The 16,994-nt window shown below is 45.7% G+C and overlaps 1 protein-coding gene across 2 annotated transcripts in view; it reads right to left on the bottom strand.

The window, feature by feature from the left end:
- Positions 1-11,261: 11,261 nt before the first annotated feature.
- The window catches only part of WDR7 (WD repeat domain 7), a 266,103-nt gene continuing 260,370 nt past the window's right edge, over positions 11,262-16,994 (bottom strand). For both annotated transcript variants that reach the window (XM_040985029.1, XM_040985030.1), the window contains one exon: positions 11,262-13,965. In XM_040985029.1, coding sequence (XP_040840963.1) covers positions 13,762-13,965 — 204 coding nt within the window. In that variant the 3' untranslated portion in view covers positions 11,262-13,761. The remainder of the gene's footprint in view (positions 13,966-16,994) is intronic.

Below are 16,994 nucleotides of genomic sequence, written 5' to 3'. Positions count from 1 at the left end.
AAAAGGACAAATATCATATGTTCTCTCTGATACAAGACAACCTTCATGCAAAATACAAGATCAATAGATATATAGGTAAGCATGTATATACATACAGTAATCTAGAGGAACAATATGGAGAGACTATCATATTGAGATGTGAAGATACAATGCAGGATGCGTCTCTACTTCGGAGTCAAAGATGGACTCCCAATGAGACTGTTAAATGTACCTTTACACTGGAATTCTGAACTTTATACTATTCTTCTTGCCTACAGTGTCAGGATACAGCTAAATAGTGGAATGATGGACTTTTGACTGTTTTTGAAGGGCTGTACTATTATAATAATATAGGGGAAATCAGTGGAAGGAGGGAGTTTAAAGAGGGGGTAAGGGGAAATCCCAGAGCCTATGGAACTGTATCATAGAATTAATTATTTTAAAAGAAGTCCAATAGATAGACAGATAAACATGCAAGCCTGTTAATGAAAAGACTGGAATTCCTGTACCGTGGTGAGAAGAACAGCATTTACTATGGTAAGAAGGAATCCTTCTAAGCAGGTTTTCAGCAGAAGAAATGTGGATCATCCCCCTTTAAATCAACTGGCCATATCCTCTAACACCATGTTTATAAGAAACAGGAAATAAAAGCCCTGGCAAGTGACCTACCATGGAATTATCTTAAGTACATTTCTAAGCAACAAAGCTTAGCTTTTGTCATCACGAAATAGGCTCAATGTGTAACATCTGGGCCAATTTTTTCCCTTCTAATTTTAATTTTGATTTATTTGAGAGAGAGACAGAGAGCCTCCGCCTGCTAGTTCCCTTCATGAATGCCCACGACAGCCTTAGGCTGGGGTCCAAGTTGGAAACTGAGGGTTCAACCCAGGTCTCCCACACTGGCAGCAGTAACTCCAGTCCTGGAGCCATCCTGGCTGCTTCCCAGAGTCCACACTGGGAGGAAGCTGAGATCAGCTGGGGCTGGAAATCAAACACAGGTTCTCTGATGTGGAACACAGGTGTCTTAACTAAGTTAGGCACCCCACCTCCAGCTGAGTCTATAGCCAATCCATTTTAAGTAATGCAGCGTACCACTTGCCATGTGGTTTACAATCTGGGTTGGTAATCAGTATGGGTGGTTCTCCCTCTGGAGTTATATTCCCAAGCTAGGTACCGCACATCCAAATGGTGTCAACGGAATCTAATTTCCTCATCACAGCCATGCTGGGGAATCACGTGAATGGAAATTGACTGGGCAAGGATCCCACAGTGAAGGGAACAGTAGGAAGAGAATCAAGTTGTGTTTCTAAATGGAGTTCTTGGGTGGGGGGGCGGTGCTGAGAAGGCACCTAGATTTGGCTACCCAGCTCTTCCCCTCATTGCTAACATTCAAGCTCATTGACTCTTTCCAATCCCTATTAAATCTTGAAGTCCTCCCTCAGCTCTGCCTCTGGGTGGCTGTTGTACCTGCTAGTGTTTGAGTGCCCAGAATCTCTGATGAGACTCACAGCCATCTCCTATTGGTCTCCCTGCCTTCATTCACCCCATTTTCTAAATTATTCTTCCATATGCTGCCAGAATTAGTCAATATACTTCCCCCATCCTTTCCTTAACATCACTGCAGGCTCCCCAGACCTTGCAGGGAAAAACTCAACTCCTTGGCACTGACTGTGAGATTTTCCCATCGACCTACTCTTGCAAGCTTGGCTCATTTCCTGCTGGTCATTGTGCACTATCTGGTCTGTTTTCAGCACTGGCTGAATTAGAAGGGAAGTTGATTGTATCCTGTAGCAAGAAGTTAGATATGGAAACCTTCAGGGCCACTTCCTTGGATACCCAGTTGTCACCAGAGATGCTGGCTGGCTCTGGCCATGTTACTCATCTGCAGTCCCCAAGAGGCTGGCTTGGGGTTAGGTGGGATTCATCAAGAACCCCAAACAGCTGCTGGGCCCCCAGAAATTGCAGACTCCTGAGCCATGTCTGCAGGCAGAAACTCCTGAGCCATGTATGCAGAACGACATTGAAGATCTTACTTCCCCATCACTGGCAACTGAACTCCTGTTGTGGGTTTACATCATGCAAGCTTCAATCCCCAAAGCCGCTAACAGACTCCACTTTGGGTACATTGTCATGTGGTGCAAAGGAAAAAAGCAAAATTAAGGTTAATATTAGGAATTACAGGAGGAAGTGGCTCTGAGTAAGGGCAGGCTGTCATTGTTGTTCCTTGAAGATTATGTCCATTTTCACCCCCCTCCCCCAATCTTCAGTCACAGTTTCCCTTTGGGATGTTCTCTCCCAGGCAGGTCCACTCATCTTTCACCATCTAGCCACATTACCACCATCACTGGGATGTGGCCATGTTGGGAAACAGTACATAGTCATGAACTGGGAAACCATTCTAGGAGCTCCCAGTGGGCTCCAGTCAACAGCTCACAAGTGCCTCCAAGGAAAGCCAGGGACAACATGAGACCTTCAATCCTATACCCCAAAGGAACCAAATCCTGCAATGGCTGCCTGAGCTTAGAAACCTGTTCCCTGCTACAGCAGCCTTGAATGAACCCACAGCCCTAATCAGCATATCCACAGCAGCCTTCAAGACTGAGGCTCCTAGACAATCTAAACCTGGACTGTTGACCCATAGAAGCTAATTTGTGATACACCTGTATTATTTTAAACCATCAATATGATAATGTTGCTACACAAAATAGGTAATTAATGTAGCCTGATTCCAGGTTTGCTGCTTCCCAGACCTACTCCTAATGCACTGAGTGTATGTTTGAGCGCAATCATGTAACCTCTATTCCTCCTACAATTTCTGAATGGCTTCAAGGGTGTTCTTTGACCACTGCCCGTGAGTTCCTGCATGAAGCACACATTTGCTCAGAAGGCAAGGCCTGGGTAAGCTCTTGTGTGGTCCCACTTCCTCTGCCTTGGGGATCCCCCACGTACCATTGGATTATCCATAGACCCTTCCTCCTCCTAGCGCTTGATTTCTAGACACTTACCTTCCTCCAGAGACATTTGGCTGGTTTCATCTGTCCCCGTCTCTCGGTCTTTGGGTCTTGGGTCTCTGTTTGTGCATATTACAAGGTGTAGTTGGTTTATCCCCTTCCACACACATCCCAGTGTGCACCCCACAAGGGCAGCTGTCACAAGAAGTATCTCCCCCCCCCCCACTGCAATTATAGCACCTAGTTCATGGCCTGACACCTAGTAGATGTTCCTGCGTATTTAGCAAATGAGTGGATGAGTTTAATTTTCCATGGAACCTTCTAGAGTGAGCATGCTCAAAGGAAAACTTGTTTTCATGTCTCATTACTCTTCTGTCAGTGGAGGCTGGCTGTATATTCATGTCCTTTCTCTGTCCCTAACTCTCTAGTGCTCCAGTTGTATCCTTCAGGTTGTGGGCACGTATCCTAGGAATGAAGGCTTGGAGACAAAGGCTGAAAGAGTGGGGGAAAAAGAAAGAAACGAAGCCAGGGAACTATGGGGCTAGAAAGGGTGGGATTTCTGAGGCAGTTGGAAAGTAGACAGTCTACTTGGATGCCAGGGCAGGTCACCCAACACCCAGTACCTGTGAGCACAGTCACGAAGAATTGCCCTAAGTGAGACCACCCAAAGGAGGTGCTGCTTGGGTCTGTGTGTATGCACACCACATCAGATAGATGGCTTTTGAGATGTGTAAGTCATGTGAGTGGCTCAGCTGCATTAATTTAGTCCTCTCTAGAAATGCCTGGCAAATAATAGGTATTCAATAAGTCATTGTGGAATAAATAAATGAAAATTGAATTCTGAGGTCCTTGGTTTTTTATTGAGGTCAATATGAGAATAAAGCATGTCTCTTCAGCCACTATAAAACTGGCCTTGGAGACACTGCCCATCAATGGAGAGGAAAGAGAACTCTGGAATTTAATCTCTGCTCTACCACTTAACTGGCTGTGTGACCTTTGGCCAGTCACTTAACCTGTCATTGTGTCACTTTTCTAACTTGTAGCAAGTGGGCTCACACACAGAATGAGAGATGGAGATGAAGTGACATATATCAAGTGCCCAACTTGGTCTCAAAGCTCAGTTAGAGCCTCACAGAGGGGCCCTTGGCTTGTTAGAAGAGATCTGAGCATTGTCCATCATGGAGCTGCAACCTGACACCTGCTGCAGGATTAGCGGTATGGTATTGTGTTCTAGAAAATTCTGATACATTCCAGCAAAGGCCATGCAAATTCACTGTGTAACAATTGAACTTGGAGTGGCCCTGGCCATGGGAAGTAAACCCAGCTCTTCGGCTGGCCATGTGACATAAACAAGTTTTATAATACTCTATCTAGAAAGAGTTCAAGTCATCTGGTTTCTGTTTCCATTTGTAAAATCATGTCTTTCTGGAATGCACTTCATCTGAGTCAGTGACAACTTCTAAGCAGAAATACCCCCCTGGAAAGGCATATCCAGAGGAAGAGGAGGAGCCAGTGAGAATAGGCAGGTCAGAGGTCAGAATGATGTGGTGCCCCATAAAGGAAAGGCGAGAGTACAGCCCAGGGACACAGCCACAGCACCCCCTGCTCCTGACGAATCAATGAAAACGAGAGCCAATGGCTATTAATCAAATCCCATTTTCCCCGAATATATCCATTTCATAAGAGAAGATAGCTCCTTAGTTACAATAGGGTCACCCCATGAAATGTAGCACATGCTAAAACTCACATTTTAAGTCGACTATTTCATGGTGAAATAGGTCATGATTCACATCTGAGAATCAACATAATTCTAGTTCATTCACAATTGGCTGCGATCGCCATAAATCCAAAGGCCAAGAATGCATGGCTTGAAGGAAGCAGCACCCTACCCTATCATAGCACCATTCCTTCCATGGCCAAGGAACACGCAGGCGCCAGCCCCGGGATCCCACGCCCCTCTGCTGGGGTGAGGGACACAGGGAGGTTAGGGAGGGCTGGGCCATGGCCACAGTGTGGGAGACAGGCACACACTTCCTGGAATGAGCTCTGGGGTCTCGGCCCTTTTTCTCTGTGACTTCCACTGTTGCTCCACCTAGTGAGGGCTGGTCCTAACTCTGATGGCTTGTGAGATGAAGAATGAAGCAGAATAACGAAAGCATCTAGTAGAGTGGCTGGCGTAACACTCCCTGCCAGCTCTCCTTCTTGCTTTTTAAAAGAGTGTGTTTTGATCTGGTGGTTGAACTAAAAGACACAGGAACATAATGAGTGAAACAGCATTTTCCCCCTATAACACCGAAGCAGGAAAGGAAACCTGAAAATAATCTCATAATTATACTTTAGGAGTACAAGAAGTATTAGCACGATTAGCACTTACCACTGTTTACTGTATGCTAACATGTTCTAATTGCTGTTCATTTGTCAACTCCCGGTCCTTATAATAAGACCAGGAGGCAGCTATGGCAATTATGCCCAGGTAACAGATGAGCCAAGATCACAACACAAGGAGAACCATTTAGTTAATGACAGCCTGAGCCATACTTGAACTTAGGCAGGTCCACAGCCTAGGAGGAGACTGGAAAATCTGCTGGAAGTGTGCTGGGAAGTGTACCTGGGACCAAGACAGGTGTAAAGCAGCCAAGAAGAGGTAAAGGAGAGGTCAGGCTGTGACATGGTTTGCTGTGGCTGAACCCACCAGGAGTGATGAAGCCAGCTTGGTCTACTGGAGATGCCCCCAGCAAGGCAAGGCAAGGAGGGCCATGAGCAGTAACTGGATGCAGGGGCTTGCAGAAAGAGCCTTTCCAAGCTCCAAGTGACTCATGGAGAAGGACTCAGTGGAAAGATAGCTGCCACCAACCTAATCCACCTACTTGGAGCAATGCCTGGGGCAGCTACTGCAGGGTGCTGGGACGGGGGACCTAAGAGAACTGTGACCGGACAAGCCACATCTCTTGCGGGGGCAGCTGGTCCTGAACTGCCACTAACACTCATTGTCCCCCTCCTTTACAATCATTCCCATTCCCCTTCTGCTTGGCCAACGTTTCTGTTCCATCCATGGCTCACCAACACCCTAAGCAGAGTAGCTTCTGAGCGCCAGTGACAGGGTGACCTACTGGAATGGCGTCCTTCAGTCTCTGTCGGTTGCACAGATTGAATGAAACCCTTGATGCTGCCCTCCAGTCTTGTTCTTAACGATAGTGTGCTGCATGAATCCTCTCCAAAGATCTCTGCCTCTTCCACTGCCTCTTCAAACTTGGTGCTCACTGTGATCATTGCACCCACTGGGTCACTACTATTTCAATACTTCGTCATCCTCACTGTGACCAGAGGGCACAGGTCTGTAATGGCCTTTTCCACCCTCCTGGGCCAACTGGTATCCTTCCAACATGTTGTTTATTGCTTGCTGACCACATGTCCTCCAAGCCCTCTGCCAAAGCAAAGGCATCTGCTGCATTTCCAGCTGTGTACCTAACAATCTATTCCAGTAGTTCTAACTCAGTTTTCTGGCTCTTTGCTCTACCACCTGCCATCAGTGTCCTGGTAGTTCCTCTGGATGTAGCCTGATCCACCATTCTCCCAGTGGAGCAGCTTCCTAGCAGCAGGTACCTTGTGCCTGAGTGTCCAGGCTTGGGTGTCAAATTCTCTGACAGTGGATTTGCCCTTGTCTCTATCTTGACCCATGCCTCAGTTTCCATAAGGTCCTCTGGACAAGGTCCCAGGCTCCCTTGGAATATATTTCTTTTCCTCTTGGCAGGCTCAGACCACAGTGTGGCTATGGTTTATGGGTCTGAAGGCTGGCAGAGGAGGCAGGGCACTCGGGGAAGCATCATTATGAGTCACCTGCTTTTAAGAGGAGCAGCTACTCAGGCAGGGCCGGGAAGGGTTCACCAGAGTGTTCACCCAGGGGTTGCTTGAGTCACCCCAGGGAGCCTCATCATGTGCCATGACAGCCTCAGCCCTCGGGGCAGTCAACAGACTCCCAAGAGCTAAGAAGTCACCCATCTGGTGCTTGGTGGATCCCTTTCTCCTGCTCCCCAGCCTGTCTTTGATTTTAGGTGAGGCTTTCCGAAGAGGATGCCAAGAAGTCTTTCCTGTCTTACCTTTAACTCATGACGCATCAACCTCCATTTCTCATTCTTCTTTCCAGTGCTTTCAGCATCCTGAGTCTATTGTGCTGATCACTTCCATCTGCTTTGACTTCTTAGATATTTGCACACTGTGCCCGCCAGGAAGCCCGCTGCTATCCATATGTCACCCCAAGTCTCATGATGAGAGCTTGCTCGAGTACACAGCCTGCACTGTGCCATGGGCTACTCCTGAGAGTGCCACCAGTGATAGACCCTTGACGGCCAGGGTCAGTGGGTATCCCAGTTCCCAAACCCCATTTTAAATTCTGTTTTCTTGGACCAACCCTGCATCAACTATCCTGGGTTGGATTTTCTAGAATGAAAGCTGAAAAACAGGAAGGGAAAGAGATCTGCATATTGGGACTTCCTGGAGCAATTCTCTCAGATAAATAGTTCTAAGGGCAGAAAAAGCTGGGCAGTAATGCAGTTGCAGGAAGATCTAAAGGGAGTTCTAGAACAAGGATGGCCCTTCCAAGAGGTTGTGGAATGGAGCTCTGTGCCTTTGCTCTTGCCTGCCCTTGGGATGTGCCCACTCATCCTCAGAAAAGGGAGCATGACTTTGGGGAAAGCAGCTCTCTGGGCTGGGCAGCAGTCTCTAGAAGACGATTCAGGAGGGAACTTGGCTGTGCACGCCCCCAGCCTCTGGAGGAATGCATCCTTCAATCCTGGGGTGGGAAGTGAGGGACTGGAAGCGGGATGGGGCGGGGAGCAGGCAGCACAGTCTGTCCAACATCCAGCTTTTGTGCTGGCCATACGCAGTGCAAGGAGTGGGCAAGGCATGCTTTAAGGAAAAAAGTGTGCTTCTTTGTAAAAGATGGTGGAACACGGGGAAGAATTAAGAGACAGAAATCTTTACTTAGGCTTTCCGCATGGCGGATCTCAACAGTATGGTTTTCAATAGCTGCCAGTGAAGAGCTGTCAGGATTTTTGGGAGCGCCTTTCAGCATGTAGGTCTGAAGGAGTCCATGCCCTCCCTGGTCCCAGGAAGATCTCTTGTGTCCCTCCGCAGTCATCCTAATTATTCTCTATTCTTCCACACCCACCCCTGAGGCTTCCTCCCAGCCAAGGCTGAGTTGACACGCCCCCAAGCAGAGTGATCACTCCTCACCTCATTGACCTCAGCACTTACTCCTTTGTGTTAAGGTCCTTTGTTAGAGAGTGAGTGCACCAGCAAGGGGAAATGAGAACACAGAACATATGACAAATAGGAAGTTTCAGTACGCGTTCTAGGATTGGATAGCGATGTTTCATTACTGTATCTTTTTCATATATTTTCAGGACGAGTGTCATTGGATGGATCAAGTTTTAGAGAACACATTTTTGCATTTGGGCAAGTGGAAGTGTCAAGTCATTCTGACATTGGTCCAAACAAGATATTGACAACAGAACCCATATACCCAGTGTGCTTTGCTTTGGTGATGCCATGCAATCGATCCATGACACTTCAGCTTTGTGCAACCTTCATAGTTATGTATTTGGAAGACATGAAATAACTCAAAGTCATCCTTTGTGTGAAAGAGAGTCTTAAAATGGATGTGATGATCTGCTTTTGAAAAGGTTTCATTATTTACAACTACTTGAAAGTTGGGGAAGGGGAGGAGAGTGAGAGTAAAGAGAGAGATTCTCCTCCAGTCCCTGGTTCATGCCCCAAATGCCTGCAACAGCTGTGAAACTGTTCAGTGTGCTGGAAGTCATCCTGCGTCTCCCACGTGGGTGTGACAAGCCCAGGCACTGGAGCCGCCTGTCACCTCCCAGGTGTAGCTGGGTAGCTGGATCAGGAGTAGCCAGGGCTTGAGCCGACACTCTGACAGGAGAGTGTAGTTGATAAGGGAACGTGAGCTTCACAAGCAGCAGCAGAATTCTCTGCACCACAAATCACACACTTTCTTCTTCCGAAAGAAAACCAGCCTTGACTTCAGCCATCACCAGCCAGGCTACACACCGGGATGTATCTGAGATTTCTTCATGCCTACAAACTTTGCTAAGAACCAAAATGGCAACACACAGCAACATGACAAAGACGCTGAGGTTCTCCTTTGGATAGGATACTTCAAGCTATGATGGAAACCCAGAGATGAAAAACCAACACGAAACAAAAAATCTGACGATGTTCCCCCAAGAAAGGTCACCTTTCTCTCCATGCTCACGAAGGGCTCCTAGAAGTCATCCATCTATTGACTAATGACTGTGTCCTGTTTCTGCAAGCACCTTGCAGATGCAATCTCCTGAGTTTAACAAATGCTGCACATTTTCCTCCCGAGAGGAACATACTACACGTCAGGCACATACTGGTGCTAGATCCTTGGTCCTCTAAGAATCTCAGACCTCTGAAGTCTTGGCTGGCTTTGTTCACCTTTGGAAACAAAATTTAAAACAATCCAGGCCGATATTTATCCTCAGAGTGAAGTTTATTAATTAGAAAGAGAAGACTATGTTGTGGACTTGATTGTAGTTTTAATAACCATGATTAGCGTCTACTTACCCTAGGCTTAATGAGGCTTGTTCATGAGGGTTAATTTAAATATTGAGGATTCTTTTGTCCTCGTGAGCTTGTCTGAAAGTTATACGGGCACTGGTCACCTTTTTCCCACTGCCTTATCCGCAGGGGAAAAAAAAAAGAATATATCCACTTGATGGAGGTGTGTGTCCACAGAAACAATGAATCCATCGTTGCTGGGGAGAATGATTTGCTATCTCTTTCCTAGAGGTATATAAGCTCCTCCCTTAGAGGGGAACTAATTAGAATACCTTTACAAATAATTTGCTTGAAAAGACCACAAAAACCAGTAAGCACTGAAGTGCTAAAGGGAGCCGAGACTCTTTTCTGCAAATGATTGAAGCAAATGAGTTAGAGGGCCAGAGATTTACGACGCCAGCTTGGTGGGATCAACGGGGATTGCAGCCCGAGATTCTGAGACATTAGCGCAAAATGATGTAACCACTCACAAAATAATTCACGTCCCCCAAAGCGCATGGCAGCAAGACGTCTGCTCACCTCTAGGCACGCCACACTCACAGTGCTTGCTTGTCAAAATTTAAGGTTTGATTACAGAGGGGAAGATCATCCAGAAGCCCACAACTGTGAACTTGAGTATTTAAATAACTACAAGTATAAACCTCTCGGTGAGCTTTCTTCTTCTTCTCCTTTTTTATTTGTAAACAGCAGGAAGAAGTAAACATCTAATTTTTGAAATTCTTCTGGCTTTTTCTCTTTGACCTTTGGTATTTGAGAGCGTATTGACGAGCTCTAAACCATTGCACAAAAACACCTTCAAGTGTCAAGCTTTAAAAATGAGTCTTCTTTTCTCTGCCTCCTGTGCAGCTTGGATTATCTCGGCCTTGTCAAAATACATTCTCTAGTTAGAGGGTGGAAATATTTCCCTCCTGGCTCCAAAGTATTGATTTTCCCCAATACTCGGCACTGTCAGTCAGCCCCAGAGGTGAGAGGTCAAAGTTCAGCCGGCACTGCCTGGCTTTACCTTCCTATTAATGTCATGCCCTTTCCACATCTGATCAGTTTATGTGATCACCAATCATACAGGGCAGTGACTGCCCCTACTTTCCCTATAAGGATACACTGGAGTCATTGGGAAATGTTATAACAATTCCCAGACCTGACACTGGGCGTTTGATGGGTTCACTCCCGGATGTTAGCATGTCTGTCTCATTCTTACAGAGAACCAAGCTGTTACCTGATGGTCGACTCAACTCAAACCGTTCTATGTCTATCTGAAAGAATTAAAAGAAGAACAGCAACATGTGTGAATCAGGAGGACTTCTTTTGCCTATTCTTACTTTTCCTGAAAAACAATTACATCCTTTACCTTAGGGACTCCAGTGCCACTTCAAACTGAGTATCAAATGAAATGAATGTTAATGAGCTCAACCTTGTTCCCATGTGAGGCAGCCAACTCATGTCATCCCATCTGACAATTAACAGTCTGTGTAACAGCAACTTGTGCAGTTCTGCTGCCCAAGCCGCAGGGGGTGCTGCTGAGTTTCCGGTGGGGACATGCTCTCCACCTGCAGATCTCAGGCTTCTGCCACGTGAAGGGTTTCTTCCCCATGTTCTGCCGTGCCTTTCCTGGGGCTGGTTCCCACGGGAATGAGGGATAGGAAACAGAAGGGTAGGCAGAGCCTATGGATGCTCACTGAGACTGCTTGAGCGTGAACCCAGGAAAAAGTAACCACGGAGGAACACCATCTCTTCAGTACAATTCCATTTTAATGATCACATGTATGTACGTGGGGACATTCAGTACACATAGAATGTATTAAGTGGACTCCTCCAGAAATGCCTTGAGAGGCCGACATTTTAATTCGGTTGCTGTACACAGTGGGTTCAACCATTGCAACATTTTCATACAGGTGTCACGTCATGTCATCTTTTGCTTGTAAATTTACCACTGAAGCCACATGTGTCTCTGTTTACAAGGACAGGTCCAAACACAGTGCCAATGAAATCAATAAAACACTAACCATGTACGCTAGGATGACAATACCAAGTTTGCATCAGTGTTGAGAAATCTGAGCTGGGAGGAGGTCTGGGACGGCAGCCGTGAAGGAAGCCATGGAGATGCCGCTCCTAACAAGGATGCAACTGTGCGCTTTGGAGTCAGGGCTGCCTGTCTAGCCATCAGGTGCCAGCCTCTGTGCAGGCAGCATGTTCGCCCGGCCGAGCAGACAGGACCCCGGTGTGTGTCCAGCATCCAGAGTTTCACTCCCGAGGTCTTCACAGCTCTTCGTTGCCACAGGGGTTCCACCAATGCATCTCTGGTTACCTACCCACCCCACACCTTCCTCCTCCCCTGTAGGACATTTTGATTAAAAAAAAACAACTCTACAATATTCCAGGTAGTTTGTGATCTAGAATAAATTAACTTCCACAAAGTAAAGACATGCTGAGTGCAGACAGGATAGATCAAGTGCAGCTTTCGGCTCACGCCCTGTGGCTCTAACTATCCACACAGCACAGCAGGGTCACGGAGCACACACGGTCCATGCTGGAGAGTTGTTTGTGTCTTCCTTGGAAACTACACACTTCACCATTACAAACACAACAGACATGCATGTGGCATACATTCACTTTGAGGGAATACCCAATGTCTAAAACCAAGGGCTTAGTACAGATTTGCCGTCACAGGAAAGAACACATTTCATGTTCAAATGGGAGGGACAACCTATTGATACTAACTTCTTAAATATGTTCCTTAAAAATCTATTTCTGTAAAATAACTGAATGTATTTGCTCCTGGACTCTGATATTACTTTTCTGCTTATTACATACATTTTGACAAGCTATGCTTTTCAGATTAAATGCTTCCATTATCGTTTTGCTTCCTCTATAAACTTTGTAATTTTTCCTCTCAATTTCATATCACTCTTTCCAACTACTGAAACAACCAACAGCCACCCAATCTACAAAACCCACAACCATGTACAGCTCAAGGTCTGATAGGAGTACTTCATGCAAAATATTAGCTTGTGCATTTTTTCCCATCGCTACATTCGTGGATTTTTCCCCATCGCTATAAGCAGGAATCAGCATAATTTGATATAACAAGAAGAAAGTGATCTAGCTGAAGAACACATTCATTGCAACGACTGTACAAACGAATCGAGAACCGCGCGTTTTTATATACACTCCTGTATTTAAATAAACTGTGCATACAAGATGCTGTGCCAGAGTTGCTAAACTTCTAGGTTACTTGTTTTTGGAGATATGCCTTCTTTGCTTCACTTTAATTCATCAGTAGGGCTTTGAAAGCTGAGCTGTCTATCACACGATCATGGACATGGGTCATACACTCAGGAGGCACGGCTTTGTCAGGCTTCTGTAGGGAAGGGAAAAGCTGTCCGAACGAAAACTATCTCAGCAAAGAATTACAAGGTCTTCATTTTAGAGCTCGGCCATGCTTCCATCAGAGCAGCTCTAAGAGATTAGTGATAGCGCCTCGATAATTATATCAATTGATTGGAGGTGATGATGAGCCTTATTTTAAGCCTACTAAATAAACTGTCATTTAATCAGGATACGAATACTTTAAAAGGCTAAGAGACTAGAAAATCGTATTTTCTACGAGGGAAAAAAATTGTTAGCGTGCATTTTCTCATTAACTTAAATTGGCTGGGTATTAACCGAGAAGGTAGTGGCTAAACCCTAGCAAACTAGATCGAGGGATTTCCCAGCAATCACCAGAAGGAAACAGCCCGTAAACACACAATCTTTTTGGTAAACAATGGTATGCTTCAGGAAAATCAGAGGGGAATAATCGCAATAACGAGGGCCGCCACATCACCTCGACGCCCATGTCAGATCCGGATACGAGCAGTGCCTCAGAGCAGCGGCTTCGTGGCTGCAACACTGACTGGGGCTGGGAGTGCGATCACAGTGGTTATTGATTTTTGGGCTTCTGTTGCGCCAAGCGACAAGAGCGTTCCCAGGAACCGCCGACTCTCCCTCCCCTCGCTGGCAGGGAAAACCTACCGAGTGACAGAGCGGCCGCATCCTCTAGAACAGTGTGCGCGCCTCGGAATCGATAGGTGGCCTGTGTGAGGGTCTGCCCCTGAGGGGCATGCGCAAGTGACACACACCTGGCCGCACCCTCGCACAACACCAGGGTCAGAAGGCCCAGTGCAGGGACAGGGTGATGGCAGCCTAGAGAATGTAGAGAACTAAAACGCAGTTAGGGCGCCAGATGCCGGCTCTACACCATGAAGCGGTGCTCCTTGCCGTCGTGCGCCATGAGGATGACGTTGCGGTTGGAAGTCCAGATGAGCCGTGCCAGTCTGAGGGCGTTGTGGGAGCCAGGTGAGGCCGGCTGCACGGGGGGCACCTGGTAGGTTTTAATGCAGCGCAGCTGAGGTGCCGAGTTCAGCATGCCAATGCTTCCCAGCAGTGATGTGTTCATCTGGAGGAACGGGGGACAAGAGAGCACGCACGTCACTAAACAGAACCCTTTAGCTGCACATTTGCTCACTTCCTCCCCCTTAAGGGCTCTTCGTGGTCACCTGAGGGTTCCACTGGACCTCAGAAGCATTTCTTTCAGCATATTTGGAATTGTTCTGATGTTAACGGTCGTGCATAGGTCTAGAGAAATTTTACTCTATAGGCGCACTCGGCAGTTAGGAAGAATCCATCAACTTTTAGCAAAGGAGCTAAACTGCAGCTATTAATACATGATTCGATTACATGGCATTTGGAAATCAGAGCTATTTAAACCATAGACTTTTTTCATTCACTGACGGCAACGCCAACTGCATCATTGCAAGGATGAAGACTAAGCCCAGAGTTCATGATGAGTTTGAAAATTTGAAACGGAATTCAGACTACTGAGTCAAAGCGCCGACCCCCTCATATACTGGCACTTTCACTCTCCGCTTGCTTGGCACAAACGCCATCTCTTGAAAGCTCTGGCTTATTTTGAAAGAAAAAAAAAAGCAAGCAATGACATCATCTCAACACTATCTCTGGGACTCACTCTTTGGTTACCAGGTCAAAGACAGTATATTCTTAATACCTCACTGACTTTTACTAGTTGGTGATTTCTGGGTTTTGGCAGTTTCTCTGGAGTCGACTCAAATTTTAATTTCTCTTAGTCTGCTCACATGAATGAAAACTACCATGGAAATTATGACTCATGAACAATCAGGTTCAAACGTCAAAGAGGTTAATAGTGAATGGCAACCACCTCAATGAACTATTTTCTGAGTGACTGTGACTGAAGGCGCCTTTTAAGTTCTCAGGGTTGCTTCAAATGTTCTTAAGACATGTCATTTGTGCCATTACAGATCACAGCACGGGCAAAGTAGAAAGAAGAAAAGTGGCTTCTGAAGTCCTACTTATTTCCTTTGCACTAACTGTCCACTTTCAGTTCTCTCCAGAAAGGCTGCCCGTCTACCTGCCTGTGATGCTGGGCTCTGGCAGGGAGCATACAGAAGATGATCCAGCATAGACAGGTGGTGGCTACGCGAACCTCCAGCAAATCCTAGGACACTGAAGAAGTGTTGCCGCTGATATCACGCCTTGCATGTGGATCAGCACAAACTACAAGCCATTCCATTTTCAACTCTTCTCGGCAGCAGGATGGTGTCAGAGGGTGTAAATCATGGCATCTCTAGCCGAGTGTGTGCAGGCTCCACTGACATTTTCACAATTTAAATCATCTTGAGTAATAACCCTTTTAAGATGACTAATGTTACTGATTTTCCTGCATTAATAATAGTGCCGAACACAACACAGAGGTGAAAAAAAATCACTAGTGTGCGAGGTCACATCTTAAAGCCAAATGCAGGATTATCGTTAACTCCTTCTGCTCATGCTCGGTCCGCAGCGCGAGCCAACGAGGTCCTTACTGTCACCTCAACTGTCATTTCTTGTTTCCTTCCTTCATCTTCCCACAAATTTCACAAAAGGTAAAAATCAATGCCCTATTGTTTTCTGGAGGTTCCCTAGTGGCTTGCCAGGCCTGACTTGATAGTCCGCACATCTACAAAAAGTAACAGTAAATAATAATGTAGTTCTCTTGCAGAACACACTCAGTTGGCCCAGAAAATTGCTGCTTCATATTAACTGGTGTCAACAGGCAAGCCAGGAGTGATTTTTAAAAGATCTAGTTTCTAAGTTGAAAAATGACATAAAATGTTTTTATTCTTCATGTACTTTTCACAAAAATATAAAAGCTGCTGGGGTACAACAATCAATCATTTTTTTTTCTTCAATATTAGTGTTTCCTTGATTTCATGCAAATTATGCCAAAGAAAGAGCAACTTAAGTCTTGCATGAATGGAAACCACACAGAATTATAAGACTCGACCATATTGTTTTTCTTCTTGATCCAAAAGACAATAATCATGCATGGGGGGTGGGGAGAGAATTAAAAAAATAAAGAGAAACATAAAAATGAAAAAGCAGAAAACTCTTAGCATCTTATTTCCCAGAGACAATCTGTGATGTTGGTTAAAAAAACCAAACATTCATGGAGCCTGGCACCATAGCATAGTGAGTTAAAGGCTCTGCCTGTGATGCCAGCATCCTATATGGGCACTGGTTTGAGTCCTGGTGGCTCCACTTCCTGCTGCACTCCCTGCTAATGCTCCTGGGAGAGCAGCAGAGGGTAGCCCAAGTCCTTGGACCCCTGCACTTCTTCTGTGAGACACAGAGGAAGTTCCAGGTCCTTGGCTTATGGATGGTCTATATCGGGCCATTCTGGCCGTTTGAGGAGTGAACCAGTGGGTGAAGATTACTCTGTGTCTCCTCCTCTCTCTGAACTGCCTTTCAAATAATAAACATACATACATATAAATAAATAAATATTTTTGAAAAGCCACAAACATCCAGACCTGTGTATACATCTGTATGAAGAGAAGTAGTTTTAAGGTTCTTTTTTTTTTCTCACATAAATAGGTCTATTATTAAATGATATCATAACAATCTGAGTTTTCATTGAAGAAAATGTTGGGGGCAATATTTTCACATTAATAATTTCAGATCTATATAATTCTTTTAAAAAGACTAAGTAATATTCCATTGAGTAGATGTACCACAGTTTCTTTAATCACTCTTCTTTGATGCACATCTGGATCGTTCCCATGTCTTTGCTCTTGTGGATCGTGCTGCTGTAAATATGGGATTGCAGATCCCCTTCTCATATGCAGATTTCATTTCTTTTGGGTATATTCCTAGGAGTGGGATAGCTGGGTCATATGGCAGGTTTACTTGCAATTCTCCAGGCACTCTCCATACTGATTTCCACAGTGGTTGTACTAGCCTACACTCCCACCAACAGTGAAGGAGGGTGCCTTTCTCCCCACATCCACGCCAGCAGGTGTTGTTAGTTGAGTTCTGAATGTAGGTCAGTCTCACTGGAGTTAGGTGGTACCTCAAAGTGGTTTTCATTTGTCTCTCTGATGGCTAGGGAGCCTGAGCATCTTTTCATAT

The sequence above is a fragment of the Ochotona curzoniae genome, unplaced genomic scaffold, assembly GCF_017591425.1.
Source record: "Ochotona curzoniae isolate NIBS_2020 unplaced genomic scaffold, NIBS_Ocur_1.0 contig_43, whole genome shotgun sequence".
Taxonomy (NCBI): domain Eukaryota; kingdom Metazoa; phylum Chordata; class Mammalia; order Lagomorpha; family Ochotonidae; genus Ochotona; species Ochotona curzoniae.
The sequence above is the reverse complement of the archived record's forward strand: the minus strand, read 5'-3'. Positions and strand labels throughout refer to the sequence as shown.